This window comes from Eurypyga helias, unplaced genomic scaffold (assembly GCF_000690775.1).
Source record: "Eurypyga helias isolate BGI_N326 unplaced genomic scaffold, ASM69077v1 scaffold34054, whole genome shotgun sequence".
NCBI classification, from domain to species: domain Eukaryota; kingdom Metazoa; phylum Chordata; class Aves; order Eurypygiformes; family Eurypygidae; genus Eurypyga; species Eurypyga helias.
Window position 1 is genome coordinate 16,105 of NW_010244909.1, and position 15,942 is coordinate 32,046.

Genomic DNA, 15,942 nt, shown 5'->3' on the forward strand with positions numbered 1-15,942 from the left:
GACCTCTCCTTCCATATAAACTTGCCCAAGAGACCTCTGTTGGAAGCACAAACTTGTCACAGCCACAACATCCTTTGGCAAACTGGGAATTTTAACTAGGTAGTGTGTGACAAGTCTCCCTTCTGTTTATTTTGATTTGTCTGTTTCACTTGGTGTTCCTCAGTTCTCAGACTGGAATAAACCAGGAGCACTCCCCACCTGCGGACTTCGCCATCTCACTCTGCTGTGAGGGGGTTTTTTTGGCTTTTCTTTTTTTAAAGCATGTGCAACTTTAGGACTGCTAAAAGATGCAGCTCTAGATGAAGCTCTGCATCAGATGTAAGGGAAAGGGCTCGAGCCCTTCACGTTTCCACAGCACGCACAGAAAGCAGCTGGCTGATAATGCTAAGTAGGAAAATGACAACAGAAGATATTTTCCAGATCCAATCCCAACAGCAAACACACTTTTTTCCAAAGAAAGCGGGCAGGCACACACTGATAAAGGGCTCTGTCATCCCTACTCCGCGTGCTGCAGCTCACTCCCAGCAAAGGTCTCATCCTCAGACAGCTCAGCAGCAGTCTCCTTTGCGCAGCTCACGCTGCCTGGTGACAAAGCTGTTAACTCCGGCATGACAAGGACCGCTGGCAATGCTTCCGTCCCCACCCACGCTTTATTTACGTGTAACCTGCTCGAGCCACGTTTGAATGGCTGTAAGAATATCACTGCACACACCGTCGAAGTCTGCCATCGCACTTTCCTCCTGAAGATATCTGTGTGTTACCTCAAGGGCCATTTTGAACTTCAGGTTAGTCTCACTAAGAAGAAAGGATAAAAAGGTCGTTTCATTAAGAACGTGGATACAGGAAAGCAGTTTGAACAAAATCACGACCAGTAAGCCTTAGGTACCAGCCTCCTGCGTGGAAGCAATGGCAAAGCCAAACTCCCACAGAAAAATACATATTTCTGTCTTCCCACTGACAGGGAATAAGAAAAGTTTAACATCATAGAAAAGTCCAGGTTGGAAGAGCCCTCTGGTAGTCAACAGGCCAAGCTTCTGCTGGAAGCAGGACTCAGACAAAGTTATCCAGGGCCCTGTACAGCCAAGCCTTGACTGTTTCCAGTAAGGGAAATCCCACCACTCCTCTGAGCAACCTATTCTGATGGTAAAAATTATCCACCATGAGAACAGTTATTCCTGAACGCAGACAGAATCCCCTCTGGAGCTCCTGTCAATGTGCATCCTTGTGAAGACAGTATCTGCTCTGCAATGACCTCCAGGATACTGGAAGACTGACCAAATCACCATTCTCTTCTCCAGGCCGAATAAATCCAAGTCCTTCACCCTTTCTTCACATGTCATGTTCCGCAACATTCCAAACATCTTTGCTGCACGCCAGCAGACCCTCACCAGTTTTTAATGATCCTTAAATTGTGAAACCCAGAAACTGGACAAAGATTTCCATGTGTGGCTCAACAAGTGACGAGTCTGAAATACACACTTCCTCTTCTTTTCCCAGTAAGCCAAAATTCAACCCAAGAAATCCTTCAATAGAGCCTTACCCATCTAGTTCAGCTGTCTCCACATAGCAGAGGCTGTTGGGTTCTGAGCTGGACAGCAGCAAAATGTCAGCCTAGAAAAACAAACGAGTAAGCATCAGATCAATCCAGGTCAGGATCCATACAGAACTCTGCAGAAACATAAAACAAATAGCTAAAGCACTTACAGGAACGAAAGTATTTTTCTTCAGACGAATGATATCACCAACTTTAACATCTTTCCATTTTGTGTTTTTGAACCTAATGTCAAGATAGTTTAATAATCATTACTATTTTATCTAGAACACTGTGCACTCTATAAATCTTGAAATACTGAACTTTCCTTAATACAAAAAGATTACATCTTGGTAAGGTGTGCTTTTGCTTTTTGGAACCTGCAATTTCTTTGCCAAGAGGTCTATACCCTCTTCACCTACATAGGAATCTTCTGTCCTTCTCTGAAAAGAAGTTGCTCTAGCACAGATTTCGTGCCCCAGAACTAAGTTTAAATTACTCCTCTGGGTGATTCTCTTCCATTTTCAATTAGGTTTTCACACAGACATGTGGGACAGTACAGAACAAAACCTGATCTTTCCCTGTGTGGCTTAAGACCTGTGCTGAATCTGAGTCACAAGGCAACAAACATTACTTACAGAGTTAAGGAGGGAACAGTACAAACCTTCCATCCCTGATGACTTCACATGTCCTGTTATTAACCTCATTGTCCATCCTGTGACGAGCCTGAAAAGCAGGAGCAGAGAACGTACTCCCTACTGTGTACCGCAACTGAAGACACCAACAACACGGGGGGGTTTGCTTTTAATATTAACAAAATGTTTTCCTTACAATGTCATCCACCAGGTCCTTGACCGCAGTTATTCCCAGCACCAGGAGTAAGGGCACCAGCGTTGTATACCACGAGAGGGTAGTTATCTGGGGAATCGACTACAACAGACAAATAAAAAACAGTTCAATACAGGATTACCGATCCGGCTCCATTCAGAGACGTTTAACAGTGATCTGATTATGACATAAGAAAGAAATCCTTAGAGAGAGGATTTTAGGCCAGTTTGTGCAGAGCTCTCAGAGAAGAGTTTGTAGCCACACTGCCCCACCTAAAGGGAAGCATCGGCTTCTCTTTAATAATTGGAGTTGCTCATATTTTCTGCTGGAGCTCTGATTCCTGAGTGGAACTTAAGGCCATCCAGTTTCAGAGTAAAAGAAACATCTTTTCCCCATAAAATTAATAAACTCTGCAACTGGCTCATCCTCGCCCATACAAAGCTAATGTGGGGCTTTTTTACTACTCCACAGTTAGTGTTCTCTTTGTCTTTCTTACCTGCAAAATGAGAAGAACAAGGAAATAGAAGTTGGCTGCTCTTTTAAACTGTTCAAAGAGATTCAGTGGTAAAAAAGTGATAGGGTTGTACTTGTATGTCTTAATTGCATTCCCCTGTTGAAGAAACACAAATGTCATTCGCCACAGCAGATTCTTCTTCTATTACACGTGTACAGTGCATATTGTTCAGCATTTTACTAGCGAAAACTGTCTTTGTTTGAACTTTTTAGACTTGTACCTTTCCTCAACAGTTTAACATGGGCACTGTCCTAATAAAATAAGGCAAAAAAGATCTGTTTCACTGACATGAACATACCCAAAAAGCATCTCGGACTGAAGCTTTAGCTACACCAAGGACTTGCACCATCAGAGCCTCTCCCCAGATAAATGACACCATGCACATGGCACTGCCAGGTGAGCACAGAGAAGGGGAGCAAACTCCAGTGCTCTTCTCCTCCTGCTCCCCAGTCTCCTCTCTAACACCTGTCAACACTATTTGCTAAATACACGATATCACTATTAGAGACATAGCATTCCAGTGCCCGGGGGGGCTACAAGGAAGCTGGGGGGGACTTTTTACAAGGGCCTGTAGTGACAGGACAAGGGGTAATGGGAAAGAGGGAGATGGAGATGGGACATCAGGAAGGAATTCTTCCCGCAGAGGGTGCTGAGGCACTGGGACAGGTTGCCCAGAGAAGCTGTGGATGCCCCATCCCTGGGAGTGTCCAAGGCCAGGCTGGATGAGGCTTGGAGCAACCTGGGCTATGGAAGGTGTCCCTGCCCATGGCAGAGGGGTTGGAACTGGATGGTCTTTAAGGTTCCTTCCTACCCAAACCATTCCATCATTCTATCATGTAATTGGTCTCGGGCATCGAACTGCAAAGAATTGAGCCCAGAAAGAAAGGACTGTTAATTCCAGAGGGACAGTGCCAGATCCAGCACAGGTTACCTCTCACGAGTGCCCGTCCCTACCTAGCCAAGCATGAGGGATTTCCCTTCAACAGCTCCAGCTGTAGCCATTTTACTACTGGATGTTCATACAGTAATTGCCTGAGAGAATCCCCACTGCCTCGGGTGTGTAAGGCAGGTGTCTCGCAGGCACAGGGGACCCACGCGAGCCAGCACGTCACAGAAAAAGCCAGACAGCCCACGTGTAACGTCCCAGCCAAGCCTCTGCCACACACAACCAGCACCACATACAAGCCCCACAGCTTTAGTGCTACTTTGAAAAGGTAGAAGAATTAGGAACAGGAAAACAAAAAAAAAATGCAGTGTCTTGGTAATGAGACAAAAATGTCTCCCTAATCAGAACTAGGTGGATTTAGAATGACACTGTTAAGGTGACTAGACATTCCAAAACGTCTGTTTTTAAGACTGTCCCAGGCTAGCTTAACCAGGGTATTGCTTAATACCGCACTGAGACCATGAAAGATGACACCTATGCAGACGTCTGCAACCACCACAGTTGAGCAGATAACTTGAGCAGATAACACCTGGAATTTGGACTGAGGGCACCTGGCTTCTAATTCTCTCTCTCATCTTACACAAGTCTCTCCATACCTTGAATTTCCATTCACAAACCCCAAACCCACCTCAGATGGAAATCCTAAGGAAATGTTAATTGTGGCTTTGACATTAATCAGCAGTGCTTGGAAAGATCTTACTGAGATTGAGAAAGTACTCACCCTGACAAGTACCATTAGCACATGATTGAGATAAAGAAACTTACTGCATATTTGCTCTTCTTGAAGCACAGAAATACTCTTCTCTTGAACTGGGGCTGTTCGTAGAAGCGCTCATCGTTTGCTTTAACTTGCCAGCTGCAGTCTGGAAGAGACAAGCAAAGTGGGTCAATGCCTGACTGTTATCAACGGGAGGGAACGGATCTGCCAGCTGCAGGCTCTCTCCAAAGCCACCTTCTAAACGTACTTCCAGCCAAAACAAGACTGGCACCTATAACAAGGTTTTCAAGAAGTTTCCAGGGTATTTGTCTTTATTAACATTAAAATACAATCTGAGGTAGGAAGAAGTGGTGGTGAACAATCTGGAACCTCTGTAAGACACTGAAAACCTATCAGAGTAACATTTATTCTTTGTCTTCTTTCCCCTCTTTTGGTTTGCCTTTTTTTTTTTTTACACCTGTGAAGCACCACACACCCAAAACAGGGCTTCTCAGACTTTCTAGGCTTGAAAAGGTCCACTCCACTTCTGACAACAATTATTGCATATAACCATACTGCACAAGGGTTTCATTTACAACCACAAAAAAAAGTATCTGAAGTGCTCATTCATTTTCTCAGCCAACAATTTTGTTTGACTGCTTGACAACTCAGACATATGGATTGCAATTTGTGGTAAAACGTAACAAAACCAAACAAGCGACGTGTCCACAACAGCGGTGTGGGGTTGGACCATACGCTGATCAGGCTGCTCGCAGAGCTGGGCAATCCTGCCTCCTTCTGTCACCCCCGGTACTCAGCATTCACAACCCGACCTGACACGGCCTCCATGAGGAGAGGAGCTCCAGGACTTGCTAACCAACCATCCATCCTCACCCTGAAGTCCCTATCGTCAATCTAAGCCCCACAGAGTCCCTTTTTAATGGGGACCACACAGGACCTACGTAGCTTTTGGCTGACCACCACTTACTGCGAGAACACCTCCTGCTCTCGTTACCGTCCATGTCTCCTCTTTCACAGGCTGCCTCCAAACCCTTCAGATCCCTTTCCTGCCTCCAAGCCTGCATCCCCGACAGCCCTATTAATCCTGCTACCCACACCCAGAAGGTCAGGCCCTGCCCACATCAAAGCAACTCATTCAGCAGGTTTTGAAGCCAGCACAGGAGGTCTCTGTCCGCCTGGGAAGGAGGGGCAGACATTCAAATTCAACTTTCCTGACTCATCAGCCAGGCATCTCCCCTCTTCTCCAGCCCACAGTAACTGCCTGTAATGGGTGCTCTCCTGGGTTTCAGGCCTCTGGGACCGGAGGCATCCAGCACGGCATGCAGGGATGGGGTGAAACTCCCGGAGGCAGAGGCGTGGGTTGGGGACCCGCACACGCTGCCAGGGACCCGCAGGAAGCACCTCTGAAGGTGCTCCTGGTCTCGGCTGATAGGGCTGACCCAGACACAACACATCTGCTTTCCCACCCCAGGCACAAAGTTCCGTGTGACCCATCCGTGTCCTCCACCACAACTCTACAGCTTTCACTTCCAGCATACTGGCTGCAAGCTCAGAAGGCAGCAGGGAAGTGTTTCTCCTGCCGCAGCACTTGCACTCACGATTGCACAGACAAAAACACAGGGCAGATGGTGAAGGTATGCTGCGCACCCTGGTCAGGGCTTACGCCGAAGTGCTGCGCACCACAGGGTTTCAGCTGCCTCACGCAAAAATCACCACAGTAATCTTACTGGAGGACCAGGTTTGGTTGGAAAGATAAACATACCTGAAGTGCATGACCTGTGAAAATAATTAACGGTAGGACTGAAGAAATTTGTAAACACATCTACAAGGATCATCAGCACATTCACACAAACACTCCTATACACAGGATAACACCTCCACACCCCGGATGGAAAACTGGCAAATGAGGTCTTAAATAAAACCTGCAGGAATGAAGCTCCCTGAAATTACTTCTATCTAATATCTTGGAAACTGCATTGGTAATTCCCCGTCTTTAAAGGAACAGAAAGAGCAAATGTCTTTGTTGAGGGGAAAAAAAGAAAAGCAAAAAGGATGATGTTTTTGTGCAAATATCACATAATTAGCAACTGAACCAGTCAGCAGATTCTATAAATTCTGCAACTTATGCCAGAAAATTACCTATTAATCAGAAAAAAGCAGGCAAAAAGCATTTAAACAAACAAACAAGGGAAAAAAAAAACCCACCCAAAAACCCGAAGGATGTGAGGAGGGAAAAAAAAGAAACCTGACAACGTCTGTGAACTCTTCGAAGCTGTATGATTAGAGTACTGGCCTGCCGAGCCCGCATGGCAACATTTCTCACCTCCTCAAAGCTTTTGCCCTAACCCGGAATTCAAAGGAACTCTGCGATATCCGCAGCTCTAGCCCGTCTTTTGGATAATCATTTGGGTAACGGTAACTGCATAGGCAGCAGAGACGCCTGGTGACACTGAGCTAGCGGGAGCAGGAGCCCGTTGGAAGTCAGAATCAAAACGCCTCTCCTGGCTTCCAGATGCTCTACAGTTCACCAGGACACAGGAAAAGGCACGGTGCACTTCCAAAAAGAAACTGAAGGTGTGGGAGGTCCTGTTCTAGTTTCATTTCTATCTTTCTTCTGCTTGTGCTTACACTAGGCCACAAAGCAAACCTGTGGTTGCTAGTGTGCTGTGTGCATGAAATACATAGCTGGATAAAACAAGAAAAGCAACAGTCATGATGAGGACCCAAGAAAATACGAGGGATGATGAGAGGCTAAGACAACTGTGTTTATTCTTCATACTGTGTTACCACAGTCAGTGTAAAAAACCTGAACTAAACACATAGGTGCTTATGAGAGGTGATCAACTATTCCCTATTGCCACACAAACAGAAGAAATCCATACGTACGTTAAACAGGCTGTGATTCAATAAAAAGTACTGCCATTGCAAGACCAAAAAAACGGTGTTTAGAGGAGTTAGACTTTCCTTGGACAGAGGTCAAGAACAGGTATGTCTGGAGCATGCAGAGAGGCTCCTCCGTTTGTGCTCCCGGGGGGCAGCAGTGCAGACTGCCCTTAACCACAGCTGCAAACCGAAACAACTGCAAATGAACAAAACCACGAGGCCATAAAATCCGCACTGACGCCGAAATCTCACCCGCGCAAGACTCGTGAGGCAGAAATGTGTGCAAACCAACTGAATAAACAGAGCAAATTGGCTTGTGCTGGTTCACGTTTTCAGATGATGGGGAAGACAGTGTCGGAAGTTCTGTCCGAGCAGTTCTCACACCACAGTACATCTAGGGCCTGCCTTAATTAAGACGAGGTCACTGTGTTCATCATTAGCTTTACGCAACAAGCATTGGCACAGAACGCTGGTGGCAGATTGGAATGGAGCTGGTATTCCTTCTGACACTTCTTAAACTGAATTGCCATCAATTACCCCTCCACAGATTCAGTTAAGCCACTCCAAATCCTACCTAACGAGTAAGCACAAAAATCCAATAGATCCATGCGTACATCTCTGCATTCAGGATCATCTGCTACCCAAACTGAGCTTCTGTCACAATTTTACCTTTTTTCAAGGGCTCTGGGCTCTCCTCGGTGTCTCTGCTGCTTCGGTTTTGACCTGGTTCGACCACGGGCTGCTGACTGTCCAACTCATCCTCCGTTTCATCGTCACTATATGGCATCACCTCATCGTTCGGCTGGGAATCCTCATCGAAGGTGGTCTCTGAATCCCTTTCCAAGATCATGCTGCTAGTGTCCTGCGAGCATTTTACAAAAACGAGGGAAAAAGTTAGGTAGCAAGTGCTGGAAACCACGTCGCCGTCGTTTTACTCTGTTGATGCTGGTCACCAAAAACCACAGTTGAAACCAGTTTCCCTGGAACAGCGTAGGGCACGGGCTTGGCTTTCAGGCACAGCCCGAAGTCAGGAGGCACTCGTTGTCCTTGACAGTCCTTCATTACCGTTCTGCTACACGTAATTACACGTGCTCACACAACAGACTCAGGGACGCCCTGCACTTGTGACGCAGCACACCCAAGTGGGACATAGCAATCAAATACCCAACGGCCAGCAGTCCTGACACTGTCCCCTCCGGAGCCTCATGAGCCAGAGCCCCGCTTGGCCTCGGTGGGGCTGGGCACTGCGAGTCCCACCACCAAGGGTTTGGGTCACGCTGCTGGCCCCCATCCTGGGCCACCCGGTCTCGCCTCAAGCTGTCCTGGCTTCCTCTCCCCTCCACACAGCCTGGACGTTAGCACTGCTCATTGCAGATCCCACGTCTTGCTGTCCAAACACCGGAGGAAGTGTAGCTACCACGCGGCTGAGCACACCAGACCCGTCAGCTCAAGCAGTGATGGGTCCGTGCGCACCTCTGCCCGGGGCTTTTCCGAAAGCGCACGTGCTCCCTCACCCTTGGGCACTCACACGCATCTCCCAAACTGGGATCTCCACTTTCCATAAGGTTTATTTAAATTATAGCTCTTGACAAACTCCCAATGCCCTTGTGACTTGGGCTGCACTCTCTGTCCTGAGCAAGACACACAGGAGGGGATCCCAGCATCCTCCGGCATTTTTAGACCACCAAGGCAGTTTCTACAGCTTAAGCTAGCTGCTGCAACAGAGCATCTGCTTAACCGCCTGTATGCAACACCCAGAAACCACCTACTCAGGCACACCTCCCCTCCGACCCACACCTATGGACAGCCACTGGCACGATCCCTAGGTGGTCTCCCTCGACGCTTGGCCGGTCAGTCGCCTTGCTGGGTGACCTGGCCTTTCAGTAACTGACCTGGCACAAGGTCCAGGCCATTCTGACAGCACGTCCTGCTCACTTCCAACCACACAGTACCCACACCTGTTGTACTGAAGCTGAAATTGCACTTGTTTCTGCAGATGAACACTTCCAAATGAGTTCCATGGCAGTGCCCTATGGCCTGGGCTCTGGTCAGGCCTGGCCACCGTCCGGGCTCTGTCCTGCTTGCCTTGTGAGCCCGGACACACCCGGCGCTGGCTCTCCCTTGGGAGCAGTCCTGTTCCTGCTGTTCCTGGCAGCCTTAAAAGAAAGCCAAGGTAAGGGATGGGTGAAGCCACACCAAGCACCCATCTGTCGCCCTGTCCTGCAAAGGGGTTTGAAGGCAGGACAGTGCCACCTGACACCCCGTACGCTGCCGCTAATGCACCCCGCCATCGCTGGGGCTGACACCAAACCCCGCCGACACCCTCGTCGGCTTCTGTTTTTGCAAAGCTGAACTGTCCACCACCCTAATATCTCTTATGAGAGAGATGTAAATATTACATGAGCACCTAATATGCTGCTCAAATGACACGAGTGTTGTCTGGGGGCTCAAAGCATGCGGCACTGCAGGGCCTGCCCAGCACGCAGGCCGATATTCCGACTGCTGTTTCACAAAATACACCAAAACCACCAGGATTGGTGTGAACACACCGGCTGATGCAGTATGAATTAGTACACTTCTCCCAAGGCCCAGGGAGGCTGCTGGAGGCTGCTCACTGCTGCTGCTGGCCAGAACATGGCAGCTACTCACTGACACAGTTGTGGAACCTGAAACCATTGCGAGAAGGTCATTGGTTTTCCTGAATATTCCTGGAGTTTGGGAACCCACCTCAAGATGCAGCAGATTCAAGCTCAGACGTGGGCACCTGAATACCTTACTGTGATGTTTTCGTTTATTTCTCATCTTTTTACCCCTTTTGTTCGTTCTTGACTACCACCCCACCCCCATAAATCTCATATTTCACCTGATGTAGAAAGGAAGAAAAGTATTAACCAGAAGCCTGAACCAAAAATTTCTCTCCAGAGCAACCTACTCATTAACAACGTGGTACACGGGGCCAGACAACTCGCGCAGGGATTACGGAGCCGGTCCATAACACAATCCACACGGTTTCTCGCGCGCGGTGGCCCAAGAGCAGTGGCCACACAGCCCTTGCTGAGCCCAGTGCCTTTCAGAGCAGGACATAATGCTCACTTCAGCAAATTAAACATACATAAAACACACGTGCCTGGACGAAGGCCTGCAGCCGCCAAGGATTCCGTCCCGCTAACACCTCACCTGGGGACCCCTGCGGGGGAGGAGTTGATCCTTCATGTACGGCGCTTGAAACAGAAAATACCACCGGGTCTTTGAGTTGCTTTCAGTCCAAGACAAACAAAATAAGCTCATACCCCTGGCACACAGATTTCCAGCCTTTAGTCTATTAACCTTTCCTGATTAACTGCTTAATAATTAATGAACTAATTAATTGCGCAAAGGGTTAGATGGGATGTCAAAGAACAGTGCATTTGTTTTCTATTACAGATGCATGGCTAAATGGAAATACCTGAAATGCAAGGAGCAGCAGCCTGGGAACGCCAGCGCAAGGGTCTGTCGGCAAGAATTCACATTAACTGTGCTCGCTTTACCTGCCCCAAGAGCTAAACTGCCAGCTGCAGGCCCGGCTAATTGAGGAGATCTCGTTAACTGCTACCCTGCGGGCAGCACCACCAGAAGCAAGGCAGCTGCCTGCAGGTCAGCGACTTCGGGCAGCATTCGCTAACCCCGCTGCCGCAGAATGCAGAGGGCACCGTCTCTGCCCCCAAAACCTCACCGCTAACCTCCCTGACGCCCGCAGCGTCGCTGCCTGCTCTGTGCGTGTGCTGCCTGGGGACCAACACGGCTGAGGGGACGGTGGTCCGGCTGATGGGGAGCACAGGCAGGGCTGTCGGCAAGCGCGTGGCACCGGAGAAGCCCGGGGCTGGCCAGGGGACGGCAGAAAGGCCCCCGCCATCGGAAGGGGAGAGGTCTTGTGGGGCTGAGGGCAACGGAGTCCGCCGGTGACAGGGTGACAAACTGGTTTGGAGCTGAGTTTCTTGGCACCTAGTCGGCATGAGAAGGGGTAGCTGGGACATCGAACGGCGTCAGAGGTTCAGAGGAAGGTGGAGAGCGATGTGAAAGAGGAGATGAGAGGAACCGAGGACACAGCAGCAGAGATGCCAGGAGGGGGACAGAAAGCAGTTTTTACAGGAGTCACTATTCTGAGAAGAAAAAAGGCGCCACAGTTTAAAAAACAATAAAAGCTAGAAAGGCTGTGCCGTACAGGAGAAACAAACCATGAACACTGTCAAAATAAAATAAAAGCAACAGATCTTAAAAGGACCTACTCTCAGAAGGGACACGAGTTCGTGTGTTTGCGCGTGCTCACGCAGACCCGAGCTGGAACAGTCACTGCTTACAGAGCGGTCTTTCAGGCAGGGCACAACACGCGTTGGGTTTGCTGGAGCTGGGGGTAAAACTGTTTCAAAGACCCCACCGGCTTCTCTTGTTTCACAGTACCACCAGAAATGAACACTGATCTTGCACATCTTCCATCGAACGGACTATTTGAAAAAGCTACAAATAAATAGGCTTTACAAATTTCTCTGACCCGCGTCAAGATCAGATTCACCCAATAATTAGTAATGTTTAAACGTATGCAGCAGGAAAGAAAAACTAATTAGCTGTACACACAGGTAACCTTCCTAAATTCTGAATTAACTTCTAATGCTGCCAAAATTGATGAAGAGAGCTTTTGGTGCCCATGGAAACAGCTCTTGGAGTGCCTGAGATGGAACAGCACAGTCGTTACACGCCGCTTGATAAAATACTTAAAAAACGCTTTAAAAAAGTTGTTTCTTGGTTGTATGCATCTCGTTTTCCAGTTCCTGACTGGCAGACAGGGGCCTTCACTCCATTTTGGGTAACTCACTTCAGCAAAAATCCTTAATTAACAAAACTCCAAGAGAGGTCTAGACTTCTTCTAGGTCTAGAGAAGTTAGAAGAGATCAAGAGGCTTCCCCAGGAACTCAGCAGCCGCTAACTCTGCGCCCGCCCACGGTCCAGCCTTAGCCAGCAGTCATGCAGGGCACCCACAGCCTGAGCCGCAGCGGCCCTACCCCTGCCTGCGCGACGGGCTGCCCCACAACCACCTCCCCCGGCGAGGTTGGCCTGGGCTCTGAGCTGGGGGGCACGGAGAAGCCACGTTAGCTCCCGGGGTGCCACAGCGGGGTGACAGTCGCCTTACCTCAGGAAATCAATCTGATCCAACATCAGGGCTGGCGTATGGGGATGCAAAGGAGATGAAAATAGTGTTAAACACAAGTTTAATTTTACCTGCCTGAGTTTATTTACTAAATGGGCAGAAAACTCAGGTGCAAATTCCACAGTGCTTCGGTCACCCTGCAACTGCTCACGCCTCAGGGCAAGCGCCAGTAATCAGGAAAAACAAAGCTTGCAAAAAAACCTTTTACAGCATCTGTTTGAAGGCAGAAGACTACAACAGAAGATCTTACTCTAAATCCTCTGCGTTTGATGCTGCTGCAAAAACCTGGAGTCACAGGGAGCGTAGCTCTAACGCTGCAAATCAGTCACTCGAGGTGGCCCTGAGACGAAGTTACAGATCCATCCAGAACAAGGCCTATGGGTAGGAAAAGAACTGAAATGCTACTGAATGTTCTCTTTTTATTTATTGTGGCTATAAAAACCTGCAGTGTGAAGCAGAAGAGGCCTAACAGTGACATACCCGCTGGTCACCAGCCCCTTCACGACGCGTGCACAGCCCACGGCCTGCCGCGGTCTCCCTGGCACGTCCTGCACAACAGCCGCACGCATTCCAGCAGTGCCTGGCACCACGAGCTCCCAGACCTTGCCGCAGACGGGTGTGTTAGAACATAACAGAGCCAGTATTTGAAGCAAGAGTCGTAAACTAAACTCGAGTAGTACAAAAAGCAAGCTCAGAGCTTCTGAACTACTTCATGTCTCTGGGGTTAGAATGGAACAAAAGCACTACATCGAGATGTGTCACTGATATTTAACTAGGTATTAAAAAATAAATGAAAGCTCTATCCTCGGATATTTTGGTTCTGTCCAACATAATCCAAACATAAAGCCGTCAGGCTTCATATTGTTGCGAAACGAGGCAATCATTTTGCCAAACCCAGAGGGAAACAGTCGTCTGCAGTAAACCAGCAAAACCACAGGTATAAAACACGCCACCACCGACATCCTGTTCAGGAAACCGGCGTGTACTGAGTTCTCACTTGGGAAACTCCAGGAAGCATTTTGCTCTGCTTGGAGCACCAGCAGTGAACTAGTCAAGTGATACTGGTTTTCCCTGTCAGCCAGAATAGTGTCGCAATAGAGTAACAGTCAAAAAAAACAGCAATTCTGAAATTTCTCCACCCAGGAGGCAGTTTCACGTTCACCAATTCGCATGGTTTTTAAAAGATTTCCTGTATTACTAGATCTGTTTCTTTACTATGTCTTCCTTGAGAAACACTGAAAAACAAAGCCTACTCCCAGGAGGGCTGAATACGCACTTCCAAAACTGCAGCTGGAATCAGTGCCACATCTGACATCCATCTCTGGGGTTGGGGTTCCCCCCCAAGGACTTCCCAGCAGATGCACGATTACTCCAATTACGTTTTCCCCTAGGAGACAGAAGCAATTATTCTGCGATCTTCAGCTGTAACACATTGCTCATCTTGCCAGTAACTGAGATTTTAGCCTAAGAAGGGAGCATGAAACAAAGGCATTTAAACATTTTAAAACATTTAAAGAATGGCTCTAACAACGTGTGAGAGCTGAAGAGACAGCTCATGATCTGGGTAAGGTTTTGTTTCTTTTCATATAACCTGGCCAAGTCCTGGGCAAGCAAAACAACCACTTCCTAAGGATCCATTTATCCCTCCTTTCTGACAATGCAGATATAAAGCCAAGTATTTGACGCCGCTGACCATCCTGTAAACCTGACTGTGGCAAAGGGCCCCTGAAACAGCCAGGCAGGAGGTATACGGCAGGTATACAGCGGAGCGCGTGTTGTCTTACAGCTAGCGATCTCGACCTGAAAGGCAGCAGTGGGCTTCAAGCAGAAGGTACAAAACAGCTTCAACGAGAACAGAGGCGATGAGCAGCACAGTAAGAAGCGTATGGGTGGATCATCCCGTCAACATGCAAAGATTTTTTCCTCACCTGGTGGCAGTAAGTCATATGGCTGTTATTAACCACTGCGTTTTTAGGGCTTAAGAAAAGAAAGAGCGAGTCCCCTGAGTTACGAGATTATACACCCAACGCAGCTGTGTAAATGCAAGCCATTTTTATACCATGAAACACAGAGAAAACCTGTAAACCACACAGTAAACCACACCAAGAGACCAGCTGCTAAGCACACGCATTCTCAGAGGGTTCTGCACGTACTCGGGAGAAAACAAAATACTATTTATTTGTAAAGCGACATTCCCGCGTCCAAACACGTATTTGCCACCTAACTTCCACCAGCTGGTACAAAGAACCAATGAGACAATGGCTGCAGGTGAGCGCGACGGGATCTCCAGAACTGTTACCTGGGGACACGGCGCGGCAGTCCATCTCCCGGCCTGATGACCGTCGCATCAGTAACACGGGTTCAGCTAATGCTTCTACAGTTCTTGCTCGCTATTTAACCCTCAGAAAGAGCAGGCAGAACCCAAGCCCTTCGAAGGCAGGATATTCCATTCCTGTTCTCACTTCAGTGATCCCAGCCAAACGCTTTCATAGAGTATCAGCCTTCATTAAAAATGTATTAATTGACTCATCTACCTGTAACAGGAGCTTCTGCAAGGCACCAGGCAAATAATAAACCTGGATTTGCTTCCAAAATATGAGACAGATCACATACCACTCAAAACAGATACGAATTTTTACTGGTAGCAAGTGCTTGGACAGGCAGGTTGAAGTACCTTCTGAACTCAAACCTGCTAGCTAATCTTTATGACATTTTAGGAACATAATCGTAGTTCCCCGAAATGGCATGAATCAGCACAAACGGGCCAAGGAAATAACCTTCATTCCCGCACTCCTGAGCTGCGGTTAGATTGCCATGCAAATGACAGGCTTCAAGCTCCTCAATTTATATAGCTACTTCAGACATTACGGTTATATTCACCGAATGACTACTTTAAAATAACTGACCACCCCCAAAATTACAACTTCAAGGGGAACGATCAGTCATTTGTTCTGAAACACAGTGACACCGGCATGCCACTGCGCAGTATGCCGTGACCCTGGCAAAGCACAGCCCTGCAAACGCCTTGGAGAAAGGCAACCTCAAGAGTTCAGCTGCTTCAAGGCCGCTGTGACTGGAGGCAAGCTCTTGCTCATCGGAGGCAGCCAAGAGCCATCAGTGGGGCAAGCGGAACCCGGAAGCCAAAGCCTCAACTCCGCTGGGCCAAGCAAGAGCACTTTGGTTAGCCAAAAAATCACAGCTCCTAAGTCAGAAGGTGTCATACACGGTGTGTGCCCTGTAGTATCACCCTAAGTGCTCCCAATGACTACCGGGAACGGCACGGGTGGCACAACCGGCAAGCAGACTCTGCCCAGGCACGGTGGATGATGAGGCTCCTGGC

At 48.3% G+C, this 15,942-nt stretch overlaps 1 protein-coding gene across 1 annotated transcript in view; it reads right to left on the minus strand.

Annotated features, from left to right (window-relative positions):
* LOC104508336 (phospholipid-transporting ATPase IC-like) overlaps positions 1–15,282 on the minus strand; it is a 30,754-nt gene extending 15,472 nt beyond the window's left edge. The window contains 9 exon segments of the mRNA XM_010149917.1: positions 713–795; positions 1,541–1,611; positions 1,705–1,777; positions 2,196–2,257; positions 2,363–2,461; positions 2,856–2,969; positions 4,585–4,682; positions 8,090–8,256; positions 15,277–15,282. Coding sequence (XP_010148219.1) covers positions 713–795; positions 1,541–1,611; positions 1,705–1,777; positions 2,196–2,257; positions 2,363–2,461; positions 2,856–2,969; positions 4,585–4,682; positions 8,090–8,207 — 718 coding nt within the window. The 5' untranslated portion in view covers positions 8,208–8,256; positions 15,277–15,282.
* Positions 15,283–15,942: the final 660 nt, after the last annotated feature.